Raw genomic sequence first — 21,516 nt, forward strand, 5'->3', positions numbered from 1 at the left:
TTCAATACATTGTACACTTTTCCTCCTGGACAACTTTTCAGGCTCTCATATCTGGTCTTGTTTTAATCCTTTTGTGTGTGCGAATGAGGCAACCAAAAAGGGGACCCACTCATAAAGAAACTGCTCCATAGCGCTACTAGAAGTCAAAAACCCACTGGGTACCTTTAATCAACTTCAATGTATTTTGCAACAGTGTTCAGTTTAATTAATGCTGAATTGGTATTAAAGCTGCACAAATCAACATTTTTTTATTATGAATTGGTCCAATGACTAAGTGCGGTGTGGTAGGGGTTGCTTGTAGTGATAAATCAACAAAGAATTATCACCTAAATCTGCAGTTCTTCTCAGCTTTACTGAGCATTTTAGTGTCTTTTACCTTATTGTTTTGGTTTTACTGAATTAGCTCAGCTTTACCGCTCATATTAAGCATTTTAACAGACCAGAAAAGGTAAAAGGAGAGTGAATATTGGACTTTTGTCAGGTGGCCACAAACTCCAAATGACTCCAAATAAATGCTATTTCACCAGGTCTGCTGGATGTGTAAATAAGCAAATAACACTGATTTTATAAAGTCAGATTTTATAGTGATAACATGTCAATGCTGTGTTAAAAGAGCCAACTGGCAGAAAATAAAAGAATACTGAAGAAATCTGAAGTTCACTGAGAAATGTTATTTGACTACAACCATCAGTCTGTACCATTGAGACTGGGCAGGATGCATGTGTGGATTATTTCTAATTGCTAATTATACCAAACTCTTACCTTAACACATGGACTTTATTTGCCTACACTTAAACCCTAACCTAGTTCTGTCATTATATGTGTGCATTCTGACATTCAACACACATACAATCAGTTTCAATCACACAAACATAGATGCATCAAACAAACAAACAAATCAAATGCACATGCTCATGCTCAGCTGTTTGTTGTCAGCGAGGTATGTGCAGCATGTTGTTGATCATGAACTTCACCCACTAACCCATCTCTTCTCTTCTCTCTCTCTACCCTCAGTCTCTTAACCCAGACAGCTCTCTGAGTCTGAGTAAAGACAGGTTTATCGGTCAAATGGCCTGTTTTCCATCTGCCAGACTTCATTCATATCCACCTGGTTCTCTACCAAATAAGAACTGTGGAAAGGAGGGGAGGGGGGAGTGTTTAAAAAGCATGCCTTTCATCCACATGTTTTTAAGAACTGAACAAGAACAGGCTCCAAAGCGGGTCAACCGGAGGCCCCTTGAAATTCTCAGAATTGTTTTTCCCACTTGGAGGAGGAAGGGATTCAGACCGTCATGAAAGACTCTTGTAGTTCCAAAAAAACCCCTTAGAGGCTATGAAATCCCGAAAGAAGTCATAAGATGGATGAGGTTTGGATTGGACTGGAATGAGCAGAAGCATGTTTATCCATTGTTTTTGTTTTATTTTGAGAGTGTTTTTGACCTTTAAAAACTGTACCTTGCCTTTCCCTTGAAGATGTTACTACATTGGGTGTTGTTTTTCACATGCCATATTTTCTCACTCTTCACAAACCCTTTTGCAGCTCCATGAGATCATAGACTGTAAAGAGGGCGGCTGTTACAGATTGCTGTCATTCCTTAGGCTGCAATTAGTATGCTGTTATGTCTTGGAAAAATACACAACCTGCCCACAACTATAAAAACACAATCTGAATTGGCAGGTTGTCTTTTTTTCCATTTTGTTTAACTTCATCTATCCTTACCTTGGCCTCGATGCCTGTTGTGCTGCTCAGTGGGTCACACGATCACACCTGCAGTTTGTTTTCTCTGGTTTTCAACCACAGTGGAAAAGTTTGTTGTACTTTTGCATTTGGTTCATTTACGTTTAAATTGCTCATTTACAAGTAAACAGGGCTCGTAAACAAAAGTCACACGATTCACAAGTAGTTCGTTTATTGGACATAGTTTTGGTAACGTGTCCGTCTGCCAGGTTGGCAGCTACAAAGACTCAAAACTAATTCAGTTCCATTTTCTGTAAGCTGAACAGTGCAGACATCACTTTGTTCTACTTGACTTTCTGAGCATAAGAACTTCATAATCCTTTGTATTTAGTGGTCGTTTCCTCTCGGTTCAGATTACATACTCGCCTGTAACGAACCACACGTCACAGTTCTCTGGTTTGTTTTCTTGAGAATTGAGAGTCAGGCGGTTTGGTGGCATCATTTGGTTTGAACCCAAGTTCAAATGACATCATCCTGGTCAAACAAACTGAGCTTGAGGGGGAAATGCTTCAGCCTAAATAGACCGCCCCAAACATGCTTGGTGTGGACTGTAATGTTACATCCCAAAATTAAGATACACGCTTGTCTGTGTTTGTGTCTGTTGTTTTGTTTCAGGGTGATTTATCTTCAAGTGAGCATGAATGGTGGTCTGTCTTTCATCAGCAGCAATGTGCACATCACCACCACAGAGTGTGTAAGTGACCATTTCTTATACAGCTGTGGCTATTGTGAAAGTTTTCTATTTGTGTACTTAACCCATACTAGTACTGCAGATTATTCAATGTGTGGTTCAGTAGAATCATATTAGATCATCTTAAATCAAAACATCTGTGGTTTTTTGAAGTTTTGACCATCCCTGAAAATGCCTGATGGCTGAAACCAACCAAACTTTTTGTTCTGTACAGTTCTTCTCTGGGATGCAGAAAAATACAGCATAGTGTGAAATGTACATGTTAAAAACAAAAAAACTAAATTAAGAGTTTCCTCTAAAAGTGTCTTCTTTGTACCTGAATGTCTTTACATTACAGTGACTTTGAACATTGTGTTTGTTTGGAGTTGACAGTTTCTCCAAAAATAAAATTATGGATTCTATCTTGTTTTCCATATCTTCATCTATTGCTTGCAGTTTCCACTCTTCCACCTTCTTCTTCGTCTGTCCTCTCCAACCACATTTCTTTTCCTAGAAGTCTGTTGTTTTGTTCTCTGCAGTGAGTTTCCTTACTCCCTTTATCTCTTTCATCTTCCCTTTTTCAATTTTGTTGTTTTCCCCTTTTTTTCTGGAGCCAAACCACAGGGGTTTGGAGTGGCAATACACCCAAAAAAGGCCCCCCAAACCCCCTACCCAGGGGTAGCAGGAGACAAGATGTTTGAGAAACATGTTCATGACCGTAAAGCTACCAGTTCAATGCTGGACGTTTCGGAAACTGAACTAAAAGTAGAAGCATGCAGACATATCTAAAGTATCCTTTGAGCAAGGCACTTACAGATCAGTTCCTCAAGTAGAGCTGAGTTGAGAGACTCTTGTAGCTCCAAGTTATATGAATGTATGCAATTGTTCGAATGTGAAGCAGGGCGGGGCTTCATTTCCTAAAAAACAAAATTAAACAAGATGCAATTTAAGACAATTTAAAGCAATTTTATAAATAAAACGCGTATGTTTGAACACATGGGCTGGAGCCACAGCGCCTTCCCACCCAACCGAGAAGACATGCTCTTTGAAGCCACTCAACCTCAGTCCATGTGCCATCATATCCATGAAAACATTGAATTCAAACTTCTGTGTTGTGGTTCATGATATATAGAGCTCAATCATACATACCATTGTAATTAGCTGCCTCTCGCCACTAAACTAAACCATGTAGGCTGAAGTCACACCAGAGTTAAGAAGTCACGACAAGTTGCTAACTTAAGATTGGTAGGTCTTGTTCAATAAACAACACACAAGCTAGTCTATGAAAATAAGTATATTAAAGCCTATGAAAACAGTTGAGGTTAAAAACAAACTCAACAAACCCAACAAACTCCTGCGTCCCCTCCCCAAATCCTCCCAAAGTGCTTCACTGAAGGATTCCAGCCTTTGTTGTTAGTCCACAAAATACACCCATATATCATGGGAAAACACATACACATTATATGTGCAAGAGATGTGGCCGCTGTTTAAATTTTCTGCATTGTTTGCTAAACCATTACTTCACAAATTTTACCGGCCTACAGAAAGTTTAAAAAAATCACAAACTTGCTGATCAGGAGATTTCTAAGACGTAGTAATTTGATTCCAGTGTTGGGCTTTCTGGGATGGACCCCACCGCTGAGTTCAGATAAATACCCCAGTGTCTTTGCCACAAGATAGATAGGGGAAAGTCTAACCACATGTGATCCTCATCTGTGGTCTGTAATGAGAACCATGTTTGGCTCATGGACGCCTGCCTCGTTGAAAATAAGCAATGTATCTGACGGATTCATTCGTGGATCACACAACTTACATCAACCACTGTCATCGAGAAAAACAAAAAACATGATTATTAACAGTGACAGCCATCAGCCATCTCTGGGTAGATAGTATCCAGGTTCTGTACATGTGGTAGTGTAGTAATGTACAACTGTGTGTGTGTGTGTGTGTGTGTGTTTCCCAGTTTGATGGCACCATCCTCCTGATCACCCTGCTGGTGTTGTTCCTCCTGCTAGCCCTGCTCTTCATGTGGTGGTTCTGGCCTCTCTGCTGCACTGTGGTAAGAAACACAAACTACATTCACAAAGTGGTCAATTTTTAACAGCAACACTTAAATTAAAATTATCCAGAGCTCCAAAGGGCCAATAAGCAACTTAGAGGTCCCCACACAAAAAAAACAAAACATAAAAACCCTTAAGAGTTCCTCTGAGAGCTCCATGTGAGGAGCTGACATGATTTATGTGTTTGTGAAAAGCTAAACGATACCTGTTGTTTCCACCGCTCATGAACGCGTCATGTCTCTTATTCTTTCACAGGTGATCAAAGAACCACCTCCTCCACCTCCTCCTGAGCCTGTGAGTTAAAACACACACACGCACATTTACCCACCAGAAAGCCTGAATGGGAATGTGTGTCTGATAGAGAGTTAAAAAGCGCTCAAAAATCCAATATACAATCAATTTTGCAAGAATGGGTGTAAAAAGTCATGACTATATCTCTGTGTTTCCATAACTATCTGTAGTACTTACACATAACAAAGGTTATATAAACTAGTAATGGATAATTCCAGTTTATATACAGATCTCTCCTCAGTAAGTAGTATTTAGCAAAGTTTGACACTTTTAAATGACTTGTAGTCAGTATGTTCAAAAGTTTATGACAACATCCTCTGAATCTGTATGTTAGAAAGTCTATTAGAGAGGGGAAAAAGTCAGTTTTTGTGTAATTATTTGTGTTTTAGGAGTCTGACGATGAAGACGGTTTGCCCAAGAAGAAGTGGCCCACTGTGGATGCCTCATATTACGGAGGAAGAGGAATCGGAGGGATCAAGAGGATGGAGGTGACAAAATGACAAATTCACATGCATATCGCTAACAGACAATCATCACTAAATCTGCAACCCCAAACAACCGATGGAAATTAGACCACTTTAGTTTATTTTCACTGCTTCTACTTTGATTTTGTAGGTGCGCTGGGGAGGGAAGGGCTCGACCGAGGAGGGGGCAAAACTGGAGAAGCCGAAGAACGCTGTGGTGAAAATGCCGGAGCAGGAGTACGAACCCTTCGAGCCCAAACCTAAGAAGTCTCACAACAAGAAGCCGCCTCAGAGCCGGAAGTGGTACACACCCATTCGGGTAAACAGAAACTCAGTTTCCCTCAGGACCCAACAGACAATGGGGCACTGTAGAGTTAAAAATACTTGTACCCACAACTCTTATAGACAGCTAATATAACAGCATTTATTAGACTTATTTAGACAGAATCTGTGGAAGCATCTTAGAGTGTGTTCATGTGTGTGATTGCATTATACTGTCCTTACAGTTTGACCACTGTGCATTTTTGAGCTTGTGCCCAGTGAGTTTCAAATAACTGAGGGTGGCAGAAATCTCTCAACCCACAGAGAAGCCTGAAATCCTTCAGCTGACATTAAAAAATGAAAAGCACCAAGACTAGAGCTGCAAAGTTTTCACAAGACAGCAGGGAGGAATAAAGTATGTTCTCATCATGTTTATGTAGGATAATTAGTTACATAAACACAAAATTCACCAGCTATCAAGGTGAACACGTAACCAAAGGAATATATATCTACTACTATAACATCTACTCCAGGCAGTGAGACATTATTAGACTTGGCGTCAGTACTATTTGTGCTTTTATCACTATACAATACAGCTCTGTGTAACAACACTGGCCTTTCATATAGTAGCTGTACTTACTGCTATCCTGAAACTCAACACTGTTCACAGTCAGTGCAGGAAAAGTACACACTGACCAGTCAACTACTGACTGTACAAAACTTATTTAAGGAAGGAGAATTTTCTTCTTTATCCAGTTATCACCAAATTTTGGCTCAACTTGTGACATGACCTGTAGCTCAGTCAAAAGTTATATGAGTTTCAGTATTTTTAGAGGTCTCGTTGCAATATGTATCCAGGGTTACTGTAACTGTTATTGTTGGGATCAACATGTCTTTCCTGTGTATTAAAACTAAGCTGCCATGCAGTTGCCAAACCTTTTTATCATTTTTTTTTCCTCCCTGGAAGATCGTATTATTTGTAAAAAAAAAAAAAAAAAAAAAAAAAAAAATCAAAACTGACTGCTTTATTTGTGACAGCAGAGAAACTTATTTAAAGGGAATTAAAGGTTCATGTGTTCATAACTTATTCTGACCAGAAATAAAATATGACCAGTAGTCTTTATGTAACTATAATAAATAATCAGCAAAATTTCAACCAGAGAGGAAGGAACTAATCAGTGAAATCAGCTGCTGCAGAGTTTGGATGGGATTAAAACCTGCCGAGTCTTGGCTTTGATGGTACACAGTTGAGGCCACAGACCGAAAGTTTGCTGATACAGTAGAAACAATATGAATAGGTTTGGTGTCCAGATGTGGCCTGCTGTTAAATCGCTCCCTCTTTTCTGTCTTCTGTTCAGGGTAAACTGGATGCTATCTGGGCTCTGTTTCGCCGCGGGTACGACCAGGTCTCTCTGATGAGACCCCAGCCTGGGGATCATGTGAGTATCTCAGCAGTGCACCATGGAAATATTTCATTTCATCAAATGCTTTCACTCACACCCACTCGCATTCACTTCCACATTTTCTGCCTGCGTTTCCTCCCTCCTGCAGTGTTTTATACCTGCGTTGACCCACAGCTGTAACACCCTCTCCTTCCTTTCTGTCAACCTCCTGTATCTCATATATCATTTTTTTCCTTTTGTTTTTGACATTTTGTTGAGTTCACTGTGTAACTAGGATCAAAAGTTGCTTTGTTTTCTGGCCAACAATAAGGGAGATAATATGTAAATTGACCTTATTTTCCTATGTCTCACAACTGAACACAGAATTAATCCAATTGAGCATTTACTAAGCCTCACCCCCTTAATTACTGTCGCTATGCCTGTCAAGCTTTCCGTTCTCTACCACTCAAAATTCTTAGTAATTTTTTAAACAATGAGTACTTAATTTCAAACAGAGGTAGACAAAAGCAGTTTCTCAATTCTAGTCAACAACCATCGATTTTGACGGCTAAATTGACAACTGTTGCCAGCAGATTTTATTAGCTGTAGTTATGAGTTGGTTGAAAATGTCGTCTCCAAGTGACTTTTTAAAGTTTCTAGCTGATTCACTTTGATATGGGAACCCTGTAAAACGGTATTAAATAAGCAATTAATCGCTACACCATGCTACAAACCTGAAGCTGGGAATAACGAAACAGCATCTTTCTTGTTATGCAGTGTAGTCCTAGTGTCATAAGTTTGATAAAGAAAAATGTAAAGTCAAATTAATATTTCATTCTAGCCTAACAGTGTTCGGCTACTTAGCTCACATATTTTAACAAGCTAGACAGAGGTTAGATGAAATGGCATTTGGACAGTATCTAACTTCCGTATCGTGATGTATTTCCGAGTGAAACAGGATAGACAGGCGGGACATAACATTGACAACGAATCTCAGCTCTGTGCCACTAAAAGTTGAAGATTGACTGATGGGTGGATGTCTTGATATTATTGGTTGAAATTGGTTTATTCAAGCCTACATAAGCACACATCATCATTCTGTTTTAAAGGAAGAAAACATGACTGCATTTTGATATGAGAATACCAAGAAATGGATGTTTTTGTATTGTTTTGGCATATATTGTGAAATAGGTGCATAATATGACCGGGGATGTGATCGAAAAGGTTTAAAAAGGCATTTTTTAAATTTCATCTCAACTTTAAGCTTTATTGCTCATATTTTCAAACAGTATATTTTCACTTTTTTTTCACTTCTTACAAAAGAAAAGGCTTTTAGAATGAGGATTAACCTATACAATTGGTGAAAGTAACGTTATCTTGAATAAGGAGTTGTTGGGAGTGCAAACGTCCCCAAATCCAATAGAGCAGGACAGACCAGCTAACATTAGCCTACATTCACATAAAGTAGCATCACACTAACAGCAGTTTATGTGCATAATAATACACATACATGGTAGAGCTCTTACATTTTGAGGTTGTGTCATTTAATATGAATCAAGTAACAGAAGGATTTTTCAGTTATATAGTCAAGTGTGTGAAAATCCACAGTAGGGTGAGAAAACTCATGTCTGAGGGACTAAAACTTTTAAAACTGCCTCAGTCATCTGTAGAGATTAGTCATCCCGCCCTCTATCTGTTTCTCCATCTTTATTCACTCCTGGTGTTCCTGTGTTGGCTAACACCTCAGCTGGCCCGTCTCCATCCCATTGAGCCAGACTCGTTTTCACACCTGCTTCACATTAGTCACCATAAATCAGATAGAAAGCAGAGCCGCAGCTCGCACTCAGACACATCCTCATAGCTTGATAGGGGTGTTTTCTGATGTCCATGTGTGTAAGCTGGTAAAAATTCTCTCCTCTTCTCAGATCAGCCACATGGCTTAGTTTTAATGCCCTGAGTCTTTGTATCAAAAAGCCCTAGGGTTTAGAAAGCGGATGTATAAATCCCTCTGACAATTTAATGTTTAAAGTGCTCTGGTGATCCTGTCAGTGGTGAATTATTTTAGGTTGTTTGGTTTTTGATGCAGGTCAGATGAAACAATATGATAATCTTCATCATCATTCATTAACTTCTATTTTTCACTTTCTTCCAGACCACTAATACCGCTAATCAGGCCCCATCCCAAGCGCTAGTTAAAATTATGCCTCAATAGCAGAAAGCGTTCCAATAATCCTTTTTTAACAGGAATTCCACATTTAAGAGTGTTTTCTTGGCACCAGAAACAGGTACAGACACACGAATTGCCGCAAGATACGCTTTCAGCCCTTTGAGACAAACAAGTCACCATAAGCTTATGATTACATCTTTACCAAAGCAAACTGGTAGCCAGATAAATAAGATTATGGATTTAATTTCCTTCATCAACAAATCTCTCTCACCTGGGGAAGCTTTTAGTGATTGCTGTATAGGTAACCTCTGCATGACACAATGTTAATTTTCTTGAAGAAATCATGTCTCTCTTTCCACTCAAGTCATTGTTGGTTCATTATGAAGCAGCAGAAACATCTCCCAGGCCAGCAGGCCGGCTCATTTCCAGGGAGTGTAATGTTTTATTTCACAGAGGAAAGAGTGGAAACAAGCATTGGACACCTCTTTCCTTGCTTTAAGTGTTACCTGAAGTGTATTTCGTTTTAAATTTCCTGCTCGTGCCTCAGTCCTACTCTGAACAGACCTTATAGAGCAACGTCCCACACTCCAAATCTGGCAGACTTTCAAATTACAGTTTTTCCTCAAATGCTAAGACACATTTCTTGAAATTATGCTCCATTTTCCAGAAACTCTAAACACAAATGTTTAACTACACGCTCATCTTCACAAACTTCAAACTTCCAAAACCCAACTATCCACTCAAAACCATGTAATCTTATATCTAAACCAAGCTTTACCTTCAGACAGCACACAAAAGCCATCAAATACACAAACACTACAAAATAGCCATTACACCCTGGTGAGATCAATTCAAAACACTACCGTAAAAACCTGTCACTGCAATCAATAATGGCCCTAATGGTTTTCCCCCAGAACAACCTCTTTACATGATGAACACAATATAAAGACACAACACATAAATGTTCAAAAAGTTCTGATTGGTGTGTGAACAATTTGTTCTGATTAGTGTTTCCACCTGGAGAATTGTGTGTTAATTGGGTTCCAGCTGTGATGACTTGAGTTAAGGATATTGAATGGCAGTGCTTTCTAAATGGGCACGAGTGAAAACATGGGAATGGTGTTTATGGTTTTGGGAAATGGGTCTGTCTTTTGGTAGATGGCGTCATGGTTTTGGATGTTTAGTTAATAGGTCCAGTTATAGTGTGTAAGCGGTCGAAAAAAAACTGTAATAGGAGCACACACTCTAGGTGAGGCCAAGTTGGCAGAGTTCAGCCTGGATTCTTAATTGGTCGTTCTGTTGCCATAGCGCGTTTTTCATCGCCATGCCGTTTGCCACAGCAACAGCTGAATGTCACCCCTGGGATCAGCCTGGCTACAATCCTGTACAATGGTTATTCATTTATGTCGCTGCTTACTGCTGCGTTATTTTAACAATTTGTCTACAAGAAGTCATTAAAGTAAAATCACAAAATCACAAACCAAGTGTAACGATGGTTTAGTGAACACACAGTCGATCTGTGATCTCTGTTGCTTTAGTTAGTAATGTGGGTAGTTCTTATCAATGATTCCTAAGCTCCTCTCTTGTGGTGTTCATGCACTGTACTGACTACACACACAGGCACACACACACGCACACACACACACACACACACAGACACACACAAACTCCTTTTCTCTCCCCTAGCAATAAACCCAGTAACCCCCTCTGCATGTGTGTCACCAAACCACATCCATTATACTGACGTCAGAGTGTACAGTATGAGGTAGAGCTAGTCCACACACACTCACACACACACACACGCACACACACACACATACACAGTTGCTGAAGTTCTTATACACACTGTAGTCTTGCTCTCTCTCTCTCTCATTCACATAAACACGTGCCTCCCCCGGGAAGCAGTTAGCTGGCTAAAGGACATGAGGTAATACCTAAGGCAGATGACTGCCAGGGCTGTCTCCACCAACTGACTGACCACTTCTCACACACACACCAACATGTTTTGACCAGGCCGAGACAATTTTATGACCTTGGTGAGACTGTAGACAGTGGAGGAGGTCAGCGAGAAAGAACGAGCGAGTGTGGCTTTCTCTAATCCAGGAAACTGTTTAGAGACTCAAACCACTGCCAGGCGCTAACAGAACGATGTATACATAAGGCGAAGATAGATTTTTTAAAAAGGTCACTACATATGCATATACATTTCTCAGTTCTATACTTGCCTTTATCTTAGTTTTTGTGATGTTTTCTGAAAAACCTGCATGTAGTCTCAAAACACACTTTACATCTTACTTTAACTTCATGAAACAAACAGCAACACTAGCGAGTTGCTTACTGAAGAATATGTGCTGTATAGTCTTTATTGTTGAGTGAAAAACCACTTAAAAAGAATAGTTTGACAACGGGAAGTATGTCTATTCATTTTCTGGAGGTTACTTAGATGAGAAGACAGATACCATTCTCATGTCTGTCTGTTAAATATAGAGAGACTGGAAACAGCTAGCTGTGTCAGGAGGTAACATTTCTGCCTGCCAGCATTTCTACCCTTGCCCATAATCCCCAATAAAATGGCAAATAGTAATTTTTACACCTCTGTTTTTGCATAGATTAAACAAATAACATACAACATATTATTTAGTTAGCTTTTGTGGTGCTGGTATTCAGCCAGGCTAAATGTTTCCTCTTGTGTCCGGTCTTTGTGCTAAGCTAAGCTAACCAGCTGCTGGCTGTAGCTTTAACAGACAGATAGACAAGAATGCCAATGATTAATGACATTTCCCAAAATGTTGAATTATTGCTTTAATGCAAACAACAGAGCTTCATAATATTCAGAGGATGAAATTAGCACTGCAACTTGTTCTGTGGTGCTGAATGATTTGTATGACACAGAACTCTGGGTCAACTAGTTTACCAGACCAGCTATAATCTTTAACAGCTGGAAACAAAAAAAAGACAAAAAGTTAATTTGCTTCTCAACAATTCCTCACTTGGATGGAGCCAAAGTGCAGCAGTAGTTCAAAGAATACATATATAAGCTGTAACAAAAAGAAATCAGTCTCTAGACATCTCCCCCTGGATATCCATGAGGCAAGAAAATAGTTTTAAGAATTTGAGGAGATTTGCACACATGCTTTTTGCTCACATGTCTAGGAATGCCAGACTGGATTAGTGGTAACAGACCAGAAACTGGTGGTTGCTGCTAAATTCTTGTCCTATTTCTCCTCTGTTTATTCATATTTTTTTTGTTTAGCTTTCAGCAGCTAATTTACCAGTTTGGATTAATGGAATGTGTCCTCTGTGACTGTTTTTATTGGTTTTCTGCCAATGTTGCTTCTGTGTGACTATATATACCGTGTATACGAGTGTGTGTTCATGTGAGAGAGAGAGAGACAGTGTATTAATGCATGTCTCAGCACATTCTACATGTAGTCGCTCAGCTTTAGTCATACATTTTGATTATCCAACTTCTGCGGATTACACCAGTGGCTGTAATCTGTATTTGACCGGATGAGAAGTGAGTTGAAGTTCAGCTTCAGTGTTGCAGACATGTTTGCGGTAGATTTAGAGATGTTCAGCTAAATGGAAGAAGACAGGATTGGTCAGCTGAAGTAGAGGGCAAAAGTTTAGAGTGGGATATTAGAGAATTGCCTCAATACATTTTTCTTTCTGGTATTGTTTTCTCTTCTCCAGCTCCGTTCTTTTACTTTGTGCCGAAGGTTATTTTTAAGATGGAATGAACTGCCTTCCTCACAGCTTTATGAGTGACATCAATTTCCGTTCCCTTATTTTCCACTCTGTAAAACCATGGTCCCGTGGCTCCAATCACTGATACTGGTCATTAGCAGATTAACATTACTTCACTCCAGTGGCAGCCAACCGCATGCAAAAGGAAAGGGTGGAGTTTCTATAGTAACAGCAACCTCTGTTAATGTGATATTTTACAAGTAGCTTATGAGTGAAACGTGACTTATTCCAGAAGTTTGGTTGTTTTACAGTCTGATAAGTCAAATTTACACTGGTGTATGGTTCCAACCGATATCTAACCTTTCATCCCTTCCTATCCCCACCACACACACGCGCACACACACACACACACACACACACACACACACACACACACACACACACACACACAAGCATGCCTGTGCAGCAGTCACACCTTGCAACCCCAATCCTTCCCTATACCTTTCTTCTCCATGTGGTCTCATCATGACTAGGGGAACTTTTGTAAATGAGACACAGTGTTGCAGTTCCCGGTACAGAACATTAGACTAACCGGGATAATTTGGAGTGGGGGTGTCAAAGAGGGGATTTAAATGTAATCTGGAACACCAGCTGGCCAGACACACACACACACACACACAAACACACAGACATAGACATACAGACATACGTACAAAGAGCAGTGACTGTACCTACCACGACCTGAGGTTGACTGATGTCAACACCTTCTTAGCCCAGATGTACTTTGGATTAGACACCTGCGTGTGTGTGTATGTGTGTCTGTACCTGAAAGAGTGTATATGTGTGTGCATTTTGCTCTAGATTTGAATTAGTTTTCTAAAGCTAACCCAGTTCTACATTAATACAATCCAGCTATTATATACTGCCTAAACTTGCATGCACACTGTATTTTAACTTCGATGTATTCTCCTCTCTCATACCACATCCATAGGAATTCATATTCATTTCATGTCATATTTTGTGGTTTCATGTCATACACGTACAGTACCTAGTTTTAATTTTATTCTTTTTGTTTATAATCTGACTGTGTCCAAAATCACTATATTTAGCTCACTGCAATGTTTCACATTTTATGGATGCAATATGTGCAATGATGCAAAATGACTGAAGTGTCCACAATCTCAGTTTACTGCTCAGTATTTAAAAAACTATTGAGTGTCTAATATAAGTATAGGGAATAGTACATTAGTGTACTAAATGCTAACTTGCTCACAATAACAATGCTAACATGCAGATGTTTAGTAGGTTTATCTGTACAAAATGCCATGGCAGTCCATCCAGTACACATTGACATTATCTCAATCTGGACCAAAACTGGCTAAAAACTACATCAAATCAACTGCAGTTTTGAACCCAAACTTTTTTTTAGTCTTACATGTCTCTTTCCTTTCCTTCAGGGTCGATGCATCAACTTCACAAGAGTGAAAGAGGAGTCAGCAGCAGCCAAGGCCCCACCTCGCACCCCGATCCATACACCCTCTCCACCGCCACCGCCACCGGACTACCAGCCTGAGACCCGCACCCCATCTCCCACCACCTCCAGTCCTCCTGCCAGATCACCCCCATCAGGTCAGCTACCCCCAGGACCACCACCAGCCCGTACACCCCCTGGGCTCCCCTGTCCACCGCCATCACGCCCACCACCCAGCCTCCGACCATGAATTACACAGACAAACCCCTCCCATCCCCCACGGACCCGCTTCGATATATCACAGACTTACTCCTCTGTTGACCAGCTCTTTCAGTTTGAAGGTTGTGGTCCTCGCTGCCAAAGATTCTCCTGCTATAAGCCAAAGATCAGCAGTATTTTGAATCCCTGGTTTGTGTCGTTCTCTGTTTCTAACTTCTTGTATTGGAGAGACTGTCAAGTCAAACTTCAAGCTGAAATCTGCACTTTGTATATTAGGAAAGGTAGGTCACTCATATGACATGATTTGAGGCTTTTTCAAGAACAATTTTTGCTTTTTGTCACCTTTGAGTGGTTTGTACATACAGTGTAATCCACTGACCAGTACATGTTGCCACTTCACATGGTAAATTCTGGAGGACAAAAGTGTAAAGATAGCAGAGAAACTTCTCATGAAAAATGTATTTTTGCTAACCTCAGTGCTCTCTGCTTCATGACTTTGACAAGCTGTTTGACTTGACAATCTGTCTCATACAGAGTGAATGGGGTAATTAGGGGAAATATTTTACTTAGTGTTGGCATTTGTGAGATCGGGGAGGATTGTTGCTGGACAGCAAAGCATGTAGGGACAAAAGTCCACAGAAGAATACTGCAATGGATGAAATTTCTTTGTTGTCTTTATCAACTACTGAGTTATGCCATTGTGATCAAGAATTAAGGTGAAAAGTAGGTAGTACATGAAAATCTGAGATGAAAAAGTTTTGGAGAATGGATTGGGTTGAGTAACTAAGATGAAACACGTCTGATTTTGCTGAAATTTTGCATTTTGGAAATTGCATTTTGGAGCTTGTTACTTATGTTCTCAACTTTTTGTACCTTTTTGTGATGTTTCTTGTATCCAACAACATGCAAAGCCAACAAATTCCAACCCTTTGATACAGAAATTAGCAAAATTATGAAGTTACACGATTTGTGGTCCAGTTTTTGTACCATTCAGTGACAGGGAAGTGTACAGATGTTTTATGGAAGTTATGTTTTTACAATATATGTTCAAGATGCGTTTTTGAATGCTACGTTGGTTGATATATTTGAGGCTTTGGATTTGTCCTTAACCACCTTTTCATGTAGTTGAATTTAGAATACAGCCATATATATTTTTTGTTTTTTTGTTTTTTTGGTATCTGCGCACATAGACTGCTGGGCAACTACAGTATGTATTTGTTTTTGTTAGCATATGGACATTGAAACTCATCAAATCAAGCAGCCATAAATCAGGTTCTCAACGTCTCTCCTCACGTTTTATTCACAATCCTGATACTGTACTTTGATACCATTATGTGTGTTTTATGTCTTCAGTTTTATCACCGGTCACATTGCAACTGCAGGGCAGTTCAAAGAGCATCTAATTTATTTTACTCCCCGAGAGAAACAGAGGAGAGTACTTGAATATCGACAAGGTGTCCAACCACCAAGACGGACACTGTGCGCAGAATTTAGAAACACAACGGCTAGCCAGCTAAAAGTCAAATAAGGCCTACCAGCTTTTTCCATCCCCTCAGCTACACTTAAAAAAACCTTTGTTGACACTGAAAGTGATCTAGTTACATTTTATGTTGTGTAAATTGAAAAAAACACTAGAAATTGTGTGGATGTAATTGTGCGTTATGCACTCTGAAGCTCCTCACTAGCAGGAAAAGAGACGCAGCTAGCGATAACAACAACTGCTAACAATGACAATGTTAGCAGTGACCACATGCTAATTTAGAGAAAATAAAAACAAAAAATGAACAAGAGAGAAAAGACAAATGAGATTTTGACTTCATGGTGTAGAAAAGGGGTTGAAAAATGCTGGTATTTCTTCTATATCCAGCGCCTTCTGGATTTTTCTTTGTGTTTGTTTTTTTACCTTTCATTTTAATGTACGTCATTCAGTTATGTCCTGTACCGTTGTGTTACAACATGCATTCATAATCGGTCACAGTGCCTTAAAGCTGTTTCACTGCTGAGCTAGCTAAAGGAAAGTACAACCATCACACAAAGTTTCATTTCACTCAAAATGCCTTTTAATGTCACCTATATCCTAGCTGAAACAACTTATAATGACAAGGAGCTACATGTAGCAATCATTAAATAATTATGATGCATTGGTATAATTACCATGAACAAAATTAGACACTTGGGCAAGACAGTGTTCAGTCTTGTGTTCATAGTAATTATACTAATGTGATAGATCTCATGTATTTGGCATCACTTCATGAAGTTAAAACATGTCGCAACTCTTACACAGCATTTTATAATCTTGATATTCATATCTGATTGTCAGTCGGTACAGGTAAGTTTGATTGTGTCTTAGAAAAGTCAGACAGATTTCCAAACCAAGAAACACAGTTTTATTGTGTTGCATTGAAATTTGTTGCAATATCAAACTGCATCTAAGTTGCTGAGGAATCTAAGCTTTCTAGGAAGCAAAACAAAAGCAGATGTCATCACCTCAGTTTACATTTATTGGTGACACCATGGAAGTGAGAAAGGAGAAACAGATGTATTTCATTTGTGAAATACACATCAACACTTACTCAATTTAGAGCTTGGCTAGAGATGCAAAACAATGTTATCCTGGCCTCATCAGTGGATATATCTTTGTTTGAACTGTCTGCTCTGATCAGAACAAATAGATGGTGTCTGGTGTAGATGTTCCACTTATGCAGTGTTTCCGCTACATGGTACTGGCTCGGCTCGACTCTACTCGCTTTTGGTACTACTCTGGATTTCGTTTACCACTGCAGATAGTACCTCCTTAATGTAGCTGGTCATCATAGTGATGCCACATGAAACTGCTGTGATGTCGTCATCATCGCGACACACAAAGGAACAATGGAGGATATTGAAGCGATGGTGTTCTTTATTCTCGGTATATGGCTGTTTGTCACAGCAAGGAGAGATGCTTTGTTTCAGAAGAGGCTGAAGGCAGCAAGACAAAAAACTGCTGAAAAAAACAGAAGAGTTTTGTGTTTCAGGTAGTCCAGTGAATAAAAATTGCAGCCGCTATTGTAGCTTGGCTATTTAAAAATGGCGGGTTTGTGCAGGATGTCCCGTGTCACACAAGTGATGATTCTAGTGACAATTCTCTCTGACCAATCAGTGGTTTGCAGTGTTTTCACCTTTTAGTAGCGGCTCAGCTTGCTTGGAACCTCGACAGAGGTGATACCAAAAAAAGTATCTGGTACTATCCACAACTTTTACCCATGGAAAATCAAAAAAGAACAGTTCCAAGCGAGTAGAGTCGATTCAAGCTATACCATGCAGTGGAAAAGCAATATAAGTACAGCACAAAATTATTGAACTTATAAGGCTTCAAAGAATTATTGTAAGAGCTAATTCAGTTCACCGATGACAGTTTAAATGCTGCATAAATGCAAGATCAGTGCTTTAAGGGGAACTTTCGCAGTGCCTACCAAACAGAGATGAGATGCATTATGTTAATCAATGTCTTTACATGTATAAACAGCAGTACTGAAGCAAATATGAAAGACGTATATGATTTTCTTTGTTGGTTGACATGACTTTTTTTAAACAGTATCAATAAAGGTTGACTTCCAAGCTTCTACCAGAAAGTTTATGTGTGTGATTTCTGCTTTGAGCCATGTGCAATACAGGATCCAGTGTCTGATTTCCCGTTTACAGCTCCACCCTTGCAGGTTTGGACAGTGGATAACTGTACCATTCATGGTTATCCCTGTACACAGCCCACACACACACATTTTAGCTAACCTCATAGGCACAGAATGACCTGGCCATGCTCCAGCTAAAGGTCTTAAACTCTCACAGTCCACACACACAGACATTTTAACTGCGTGATTAAACTCCTTCTCAGGACTGTGTATAATTCTTACTGGTACATTGAGTTTGGTGACCTCACGTATTTCCAAGCATAGCTCCACCTAACTTCAGTCTGTGGAATTAAAAATGACTGAAAACAGCTGTGTTGGTGTTCAGGGCCTTTGAGATCATATTCAGCATAACTTATTCACATTAAACTCTTATACCTGCAACTGAGTCTCCCCTTTTCCAAGAATGCACGTTAACAGACATAGCAAGAAAAGCACAGGTTTAACTATTTACTAATTAACATTAATGACTAGGTGTGTTAAATTTAGGTTTCAGGCATCCTGAAGAGTGAGCCAGCTAGCATGCCCTGTAACAAGAACACCTCCATGGGATACAGACATATTGATTTTAATTAGTTACACCTGTGTTTGGCTACTTATAATATCAGCCATTTGAAAGGAGCAATTGACAAAAGTGTATGCACCACTTACGACTGTGTGTATGTTTGTTCATCAGTGCTGTGATCTTGAAGAAGGCCTGAGGACTGAAACATCATCTAAATAAAAGAGAAATGCATATGGAGCCAGTGTGTTGCGGGACGCTGAGCAAAACTCGGGAGATTCAGCAGCACAAATTTTCCCGTTCTCTATTTCTCTGTTTAGCGTTGTCAGGTTAGGCTAAGCCCTTGTTGCTAATGTTGGAGCTAACCCCCTTCACTTTTCCAGCAGTTGGGGAAACAACAGACATGACTTTTCTTGGTCTTGAGAAGCTGCAGCATTTATTAACTGACACACTATTGTCTTTATTGTACATTTGCTGTGAGATTGACAACTTTCAGCTAACTTTTTCCTCTTCTCTGTTTGCATTCACCATCACTTTTCTGCTGCTTGCTCTCTCATTCAACCACTCACTCGCTACACATACACATATTACACACTGCTCTATTACTTAAAAGCAGCTACCCCAACAACAGTTTCCCAGGCAATGACACAGAGGTTGGTTCTAGTTTCAGAACAGCGCTGCACAGAAGCTCCCAAATGCTATCTCCAAATGAATGGATATTTGGCGTTATTTTTTGCATTGGCCTGGTGGGAGTCCATGTTGGTCTGGCTGCCAGCCAGGCCTGTACAATTATAGGGGAAACACTGCCCTTTTAGTTTAGCATGTTATCATGTTAACATCTGCTAATTAGCATAAAATAAGTACAACTGAGTGGAAACTCCAGATATTTAGCCATAAACTATGTATTGGACAAATTTTGACCTGATGATCATCAAAGTGATTATAATTCAGCTTAGGGGGACATGAGTGTTAGTGCCAATTTTTCATGTCAATCCATCCCATAGCTGTTGATGGCATTAGAACATTGTTGCTAACATGGCTAAAAAAGTATTAAGAGAGTTATTAAAAGAGGCTAAAAGAGTATTGCTGTATATCTAAAAGTTTAAAGAATCTGTGTCCAAATCTGAGTTTACAGAAGGTGAAAAACAGAAGTGAAAGTAAGATGTTTGCTCATTGATGTCATGGTCAAGTTCACATCCTAAGAAAGTTCAGTATCATACGTTCTATTTAACTGGGTTACTGCATCTGAGTGATTACTTTGAGCAGCAGCCCAAAGCAACATGAGTTGTGAAAGCATGTGAAGTTAGCCAGGGACACAAATATACTGCACTGTGCTGTAATGAGTTCCATTCACTAAGTTCCACTTATGGAAGACAGAACCAGGAAAGCGGTGTCGCTTTGGGGGATTTTCTAAAGCCTTTTATCCTCCTCCTCTTCTTTGCTAATGGAGGGAAGAGCTCTATCCAGTGAATTTCCCCAAATACTTCTTGCCACGGCTGGGCTGGGTTCACCACAGGCTATCATCCGGTCACAAGCTTAATGCTAACCTTTTGACCTGTACCTCCCAAATCACCAAGAGACAGCTAGTAGGTAGGAAATGATGTAACTACTGGACTTTAAATTTAGGTCCATTTGCTGCAGTGTATCCAAACATGACACAACTCCTTTAGCCAACAATCAAAGTGTTACATTAATAACCTAATGCATATAAAACCACTTGTATGTGCTCAGGGATTATTCAAAATCTATTTCTCTGGTTGGTAATGAATTTAATACAGCCAGAATCGCCCCTCCTGAGCAGTTCCAGCTGGATAATTACTGTGGAGTCTGCGTTTTTCCCCTCCACATGCAGAGGAGAGAAGGATGTGGGATGTTGAACGGGGTGGGCTGAATGAGAAAAATAGAGAAGAGAATGGAGAAAATGAGGCAGACAAGAAGTCAGTCCTTTAAACAGACACGCTGGACGAGGGAGGGAGCTGAACAAAGCAAAAAGCAAGAATAACAGCAGCTGTGACTCTGCCTCGCAGTTCCATCACCTTCACAAACCCCAGCTCCTCCTCTGTCTTCATTCTGCTTCAATTTTGCCTGACTTTTGGTTTATTTTATTAACCTTTTGGTTTGAAGGTTATATCTTTACTTTGTTAGTAATAAATCTGTTCACAAGTTATCAAAGCCTTTATGAACAGAGTAAAAAAATTTATAAAAAGATTTATTTTGAGACATATTTGTAATATAGCAAGCCTTAGGCAGGCTTAGTAATTCTGATCTTGATCAGTTATAAGGTGCTAAAGTATTCATTAATAATATATAACAGTCTAGTTTGGCAGCGGCTGATATGCAGGCCCCTGTCTAGTGACCAGTGGATACTGGGTTCAGCTGTGGGTAGGCCAATGCAGGGGTGTTGGGGCAGGGAGGCGTGACCCAGAGGTGGAAATGAAAATGAATGATGATTGATTAAATAAAATAAAATAAAAAGGAAGGATGAAGATTGGACTGGTTGGATGGAGAAATTCAACTGAAAAAAAACAACAAAAAAATGACATAAAAACAAAACCTCGTTTTTTTTTCGTTTTTTTCCAACAATAACAAAATCCATTAATTATTATACCTCCAGGGTGGACCCTGCTTGCCTACATTATACACTGTACAAAGGTTCCAGACAAACAGTGTTTGTTTATAACTGCAGCTCTCTGAAGTGGCACTCTTTGACCGTGACGCTATGATGACTTGACATGATGCGATGGAGGAATGTATGCATAGTTACCATTGGTTACCAAAAGACAAAATGTCACATGGGTCACAACCACTCAAATCTCAGTCATTTCTTTATGGTTACAAATTTTATTGTGAAATGTGAAACAAGTCATTAAAATCTTTTTGTGTGTGGTCAATCCCGCTGAATATTTGCAACAGATATTAAAAGAGTGTGGTGTAAAAAT

The 21,516-nt window shown here is 39.6% G+C and overlaps 1 protein-coding gene across 2 annotated transcripts in view; it reads left to right on the forward strand.

Annotated features, from left to right (window-relative positions):
• Nucleotides 1–18,012, forward strand: part of antxr1c (ANTXR cell adhesion molecule 1c) — a 42,923-nt gene extending 24,911 nt beyond the window's left edge. For both annotated transcript variants that reach the window (XM_044337871.1, XM_044337872.1), the window contains exons 12-18: nucleotides 2,354–2,432; nucleotides 4,372–4,467; nucleotides 4,724–4,762; nucleotides 5,149–5,247; nucleotides 5,375–5,542; nucleotides 6,843–6,923; nucleotides 14,178–18,012. In XM_044337871.1, coding sequence (XP_044193806.1) covers nucleotides 2,354–2,432; nucleotides 4,372–4,467; nucleotides 4,724–4,762; nucleotides 5,149–5,247; nucleotides 5,375–5,542; nucleotides 6,843–6,923; nucleotides 14,178–14,441 — 826 coding nt within the window. In that variant the 3' untranslated portion in view covers nucleotides 14,442–18,012. The remainder of the gene's footprint in view (nucleotides 1–2,353; nucleotides 2,433–4,371; nucleotides 4,468–4,723; nucleotides 4,763–5,148; nucleotides 5,248–5,374; nucleotides 5,543–6,842; nucleotides 6,924–14,177) is intronic.
• Nucleotides 18,013–21,516: the final 3,504 nt, after the last annotated feature.

The sequence above is a fragment of the Thunnus albacares genome, chromosome 20, assembly GCF_914725855.1.
Source record: "Thunnus albacares chromosome 20, fThuAlb1.1, whole genome shotgun sequence".
In the NCBI taxonomy this organism is placed as follows: Eukaryota; Metazoa; Chordata; class Actinopteri; order Scombriformes; family Scombridae; genus Thunnus; species Thunnus albacares.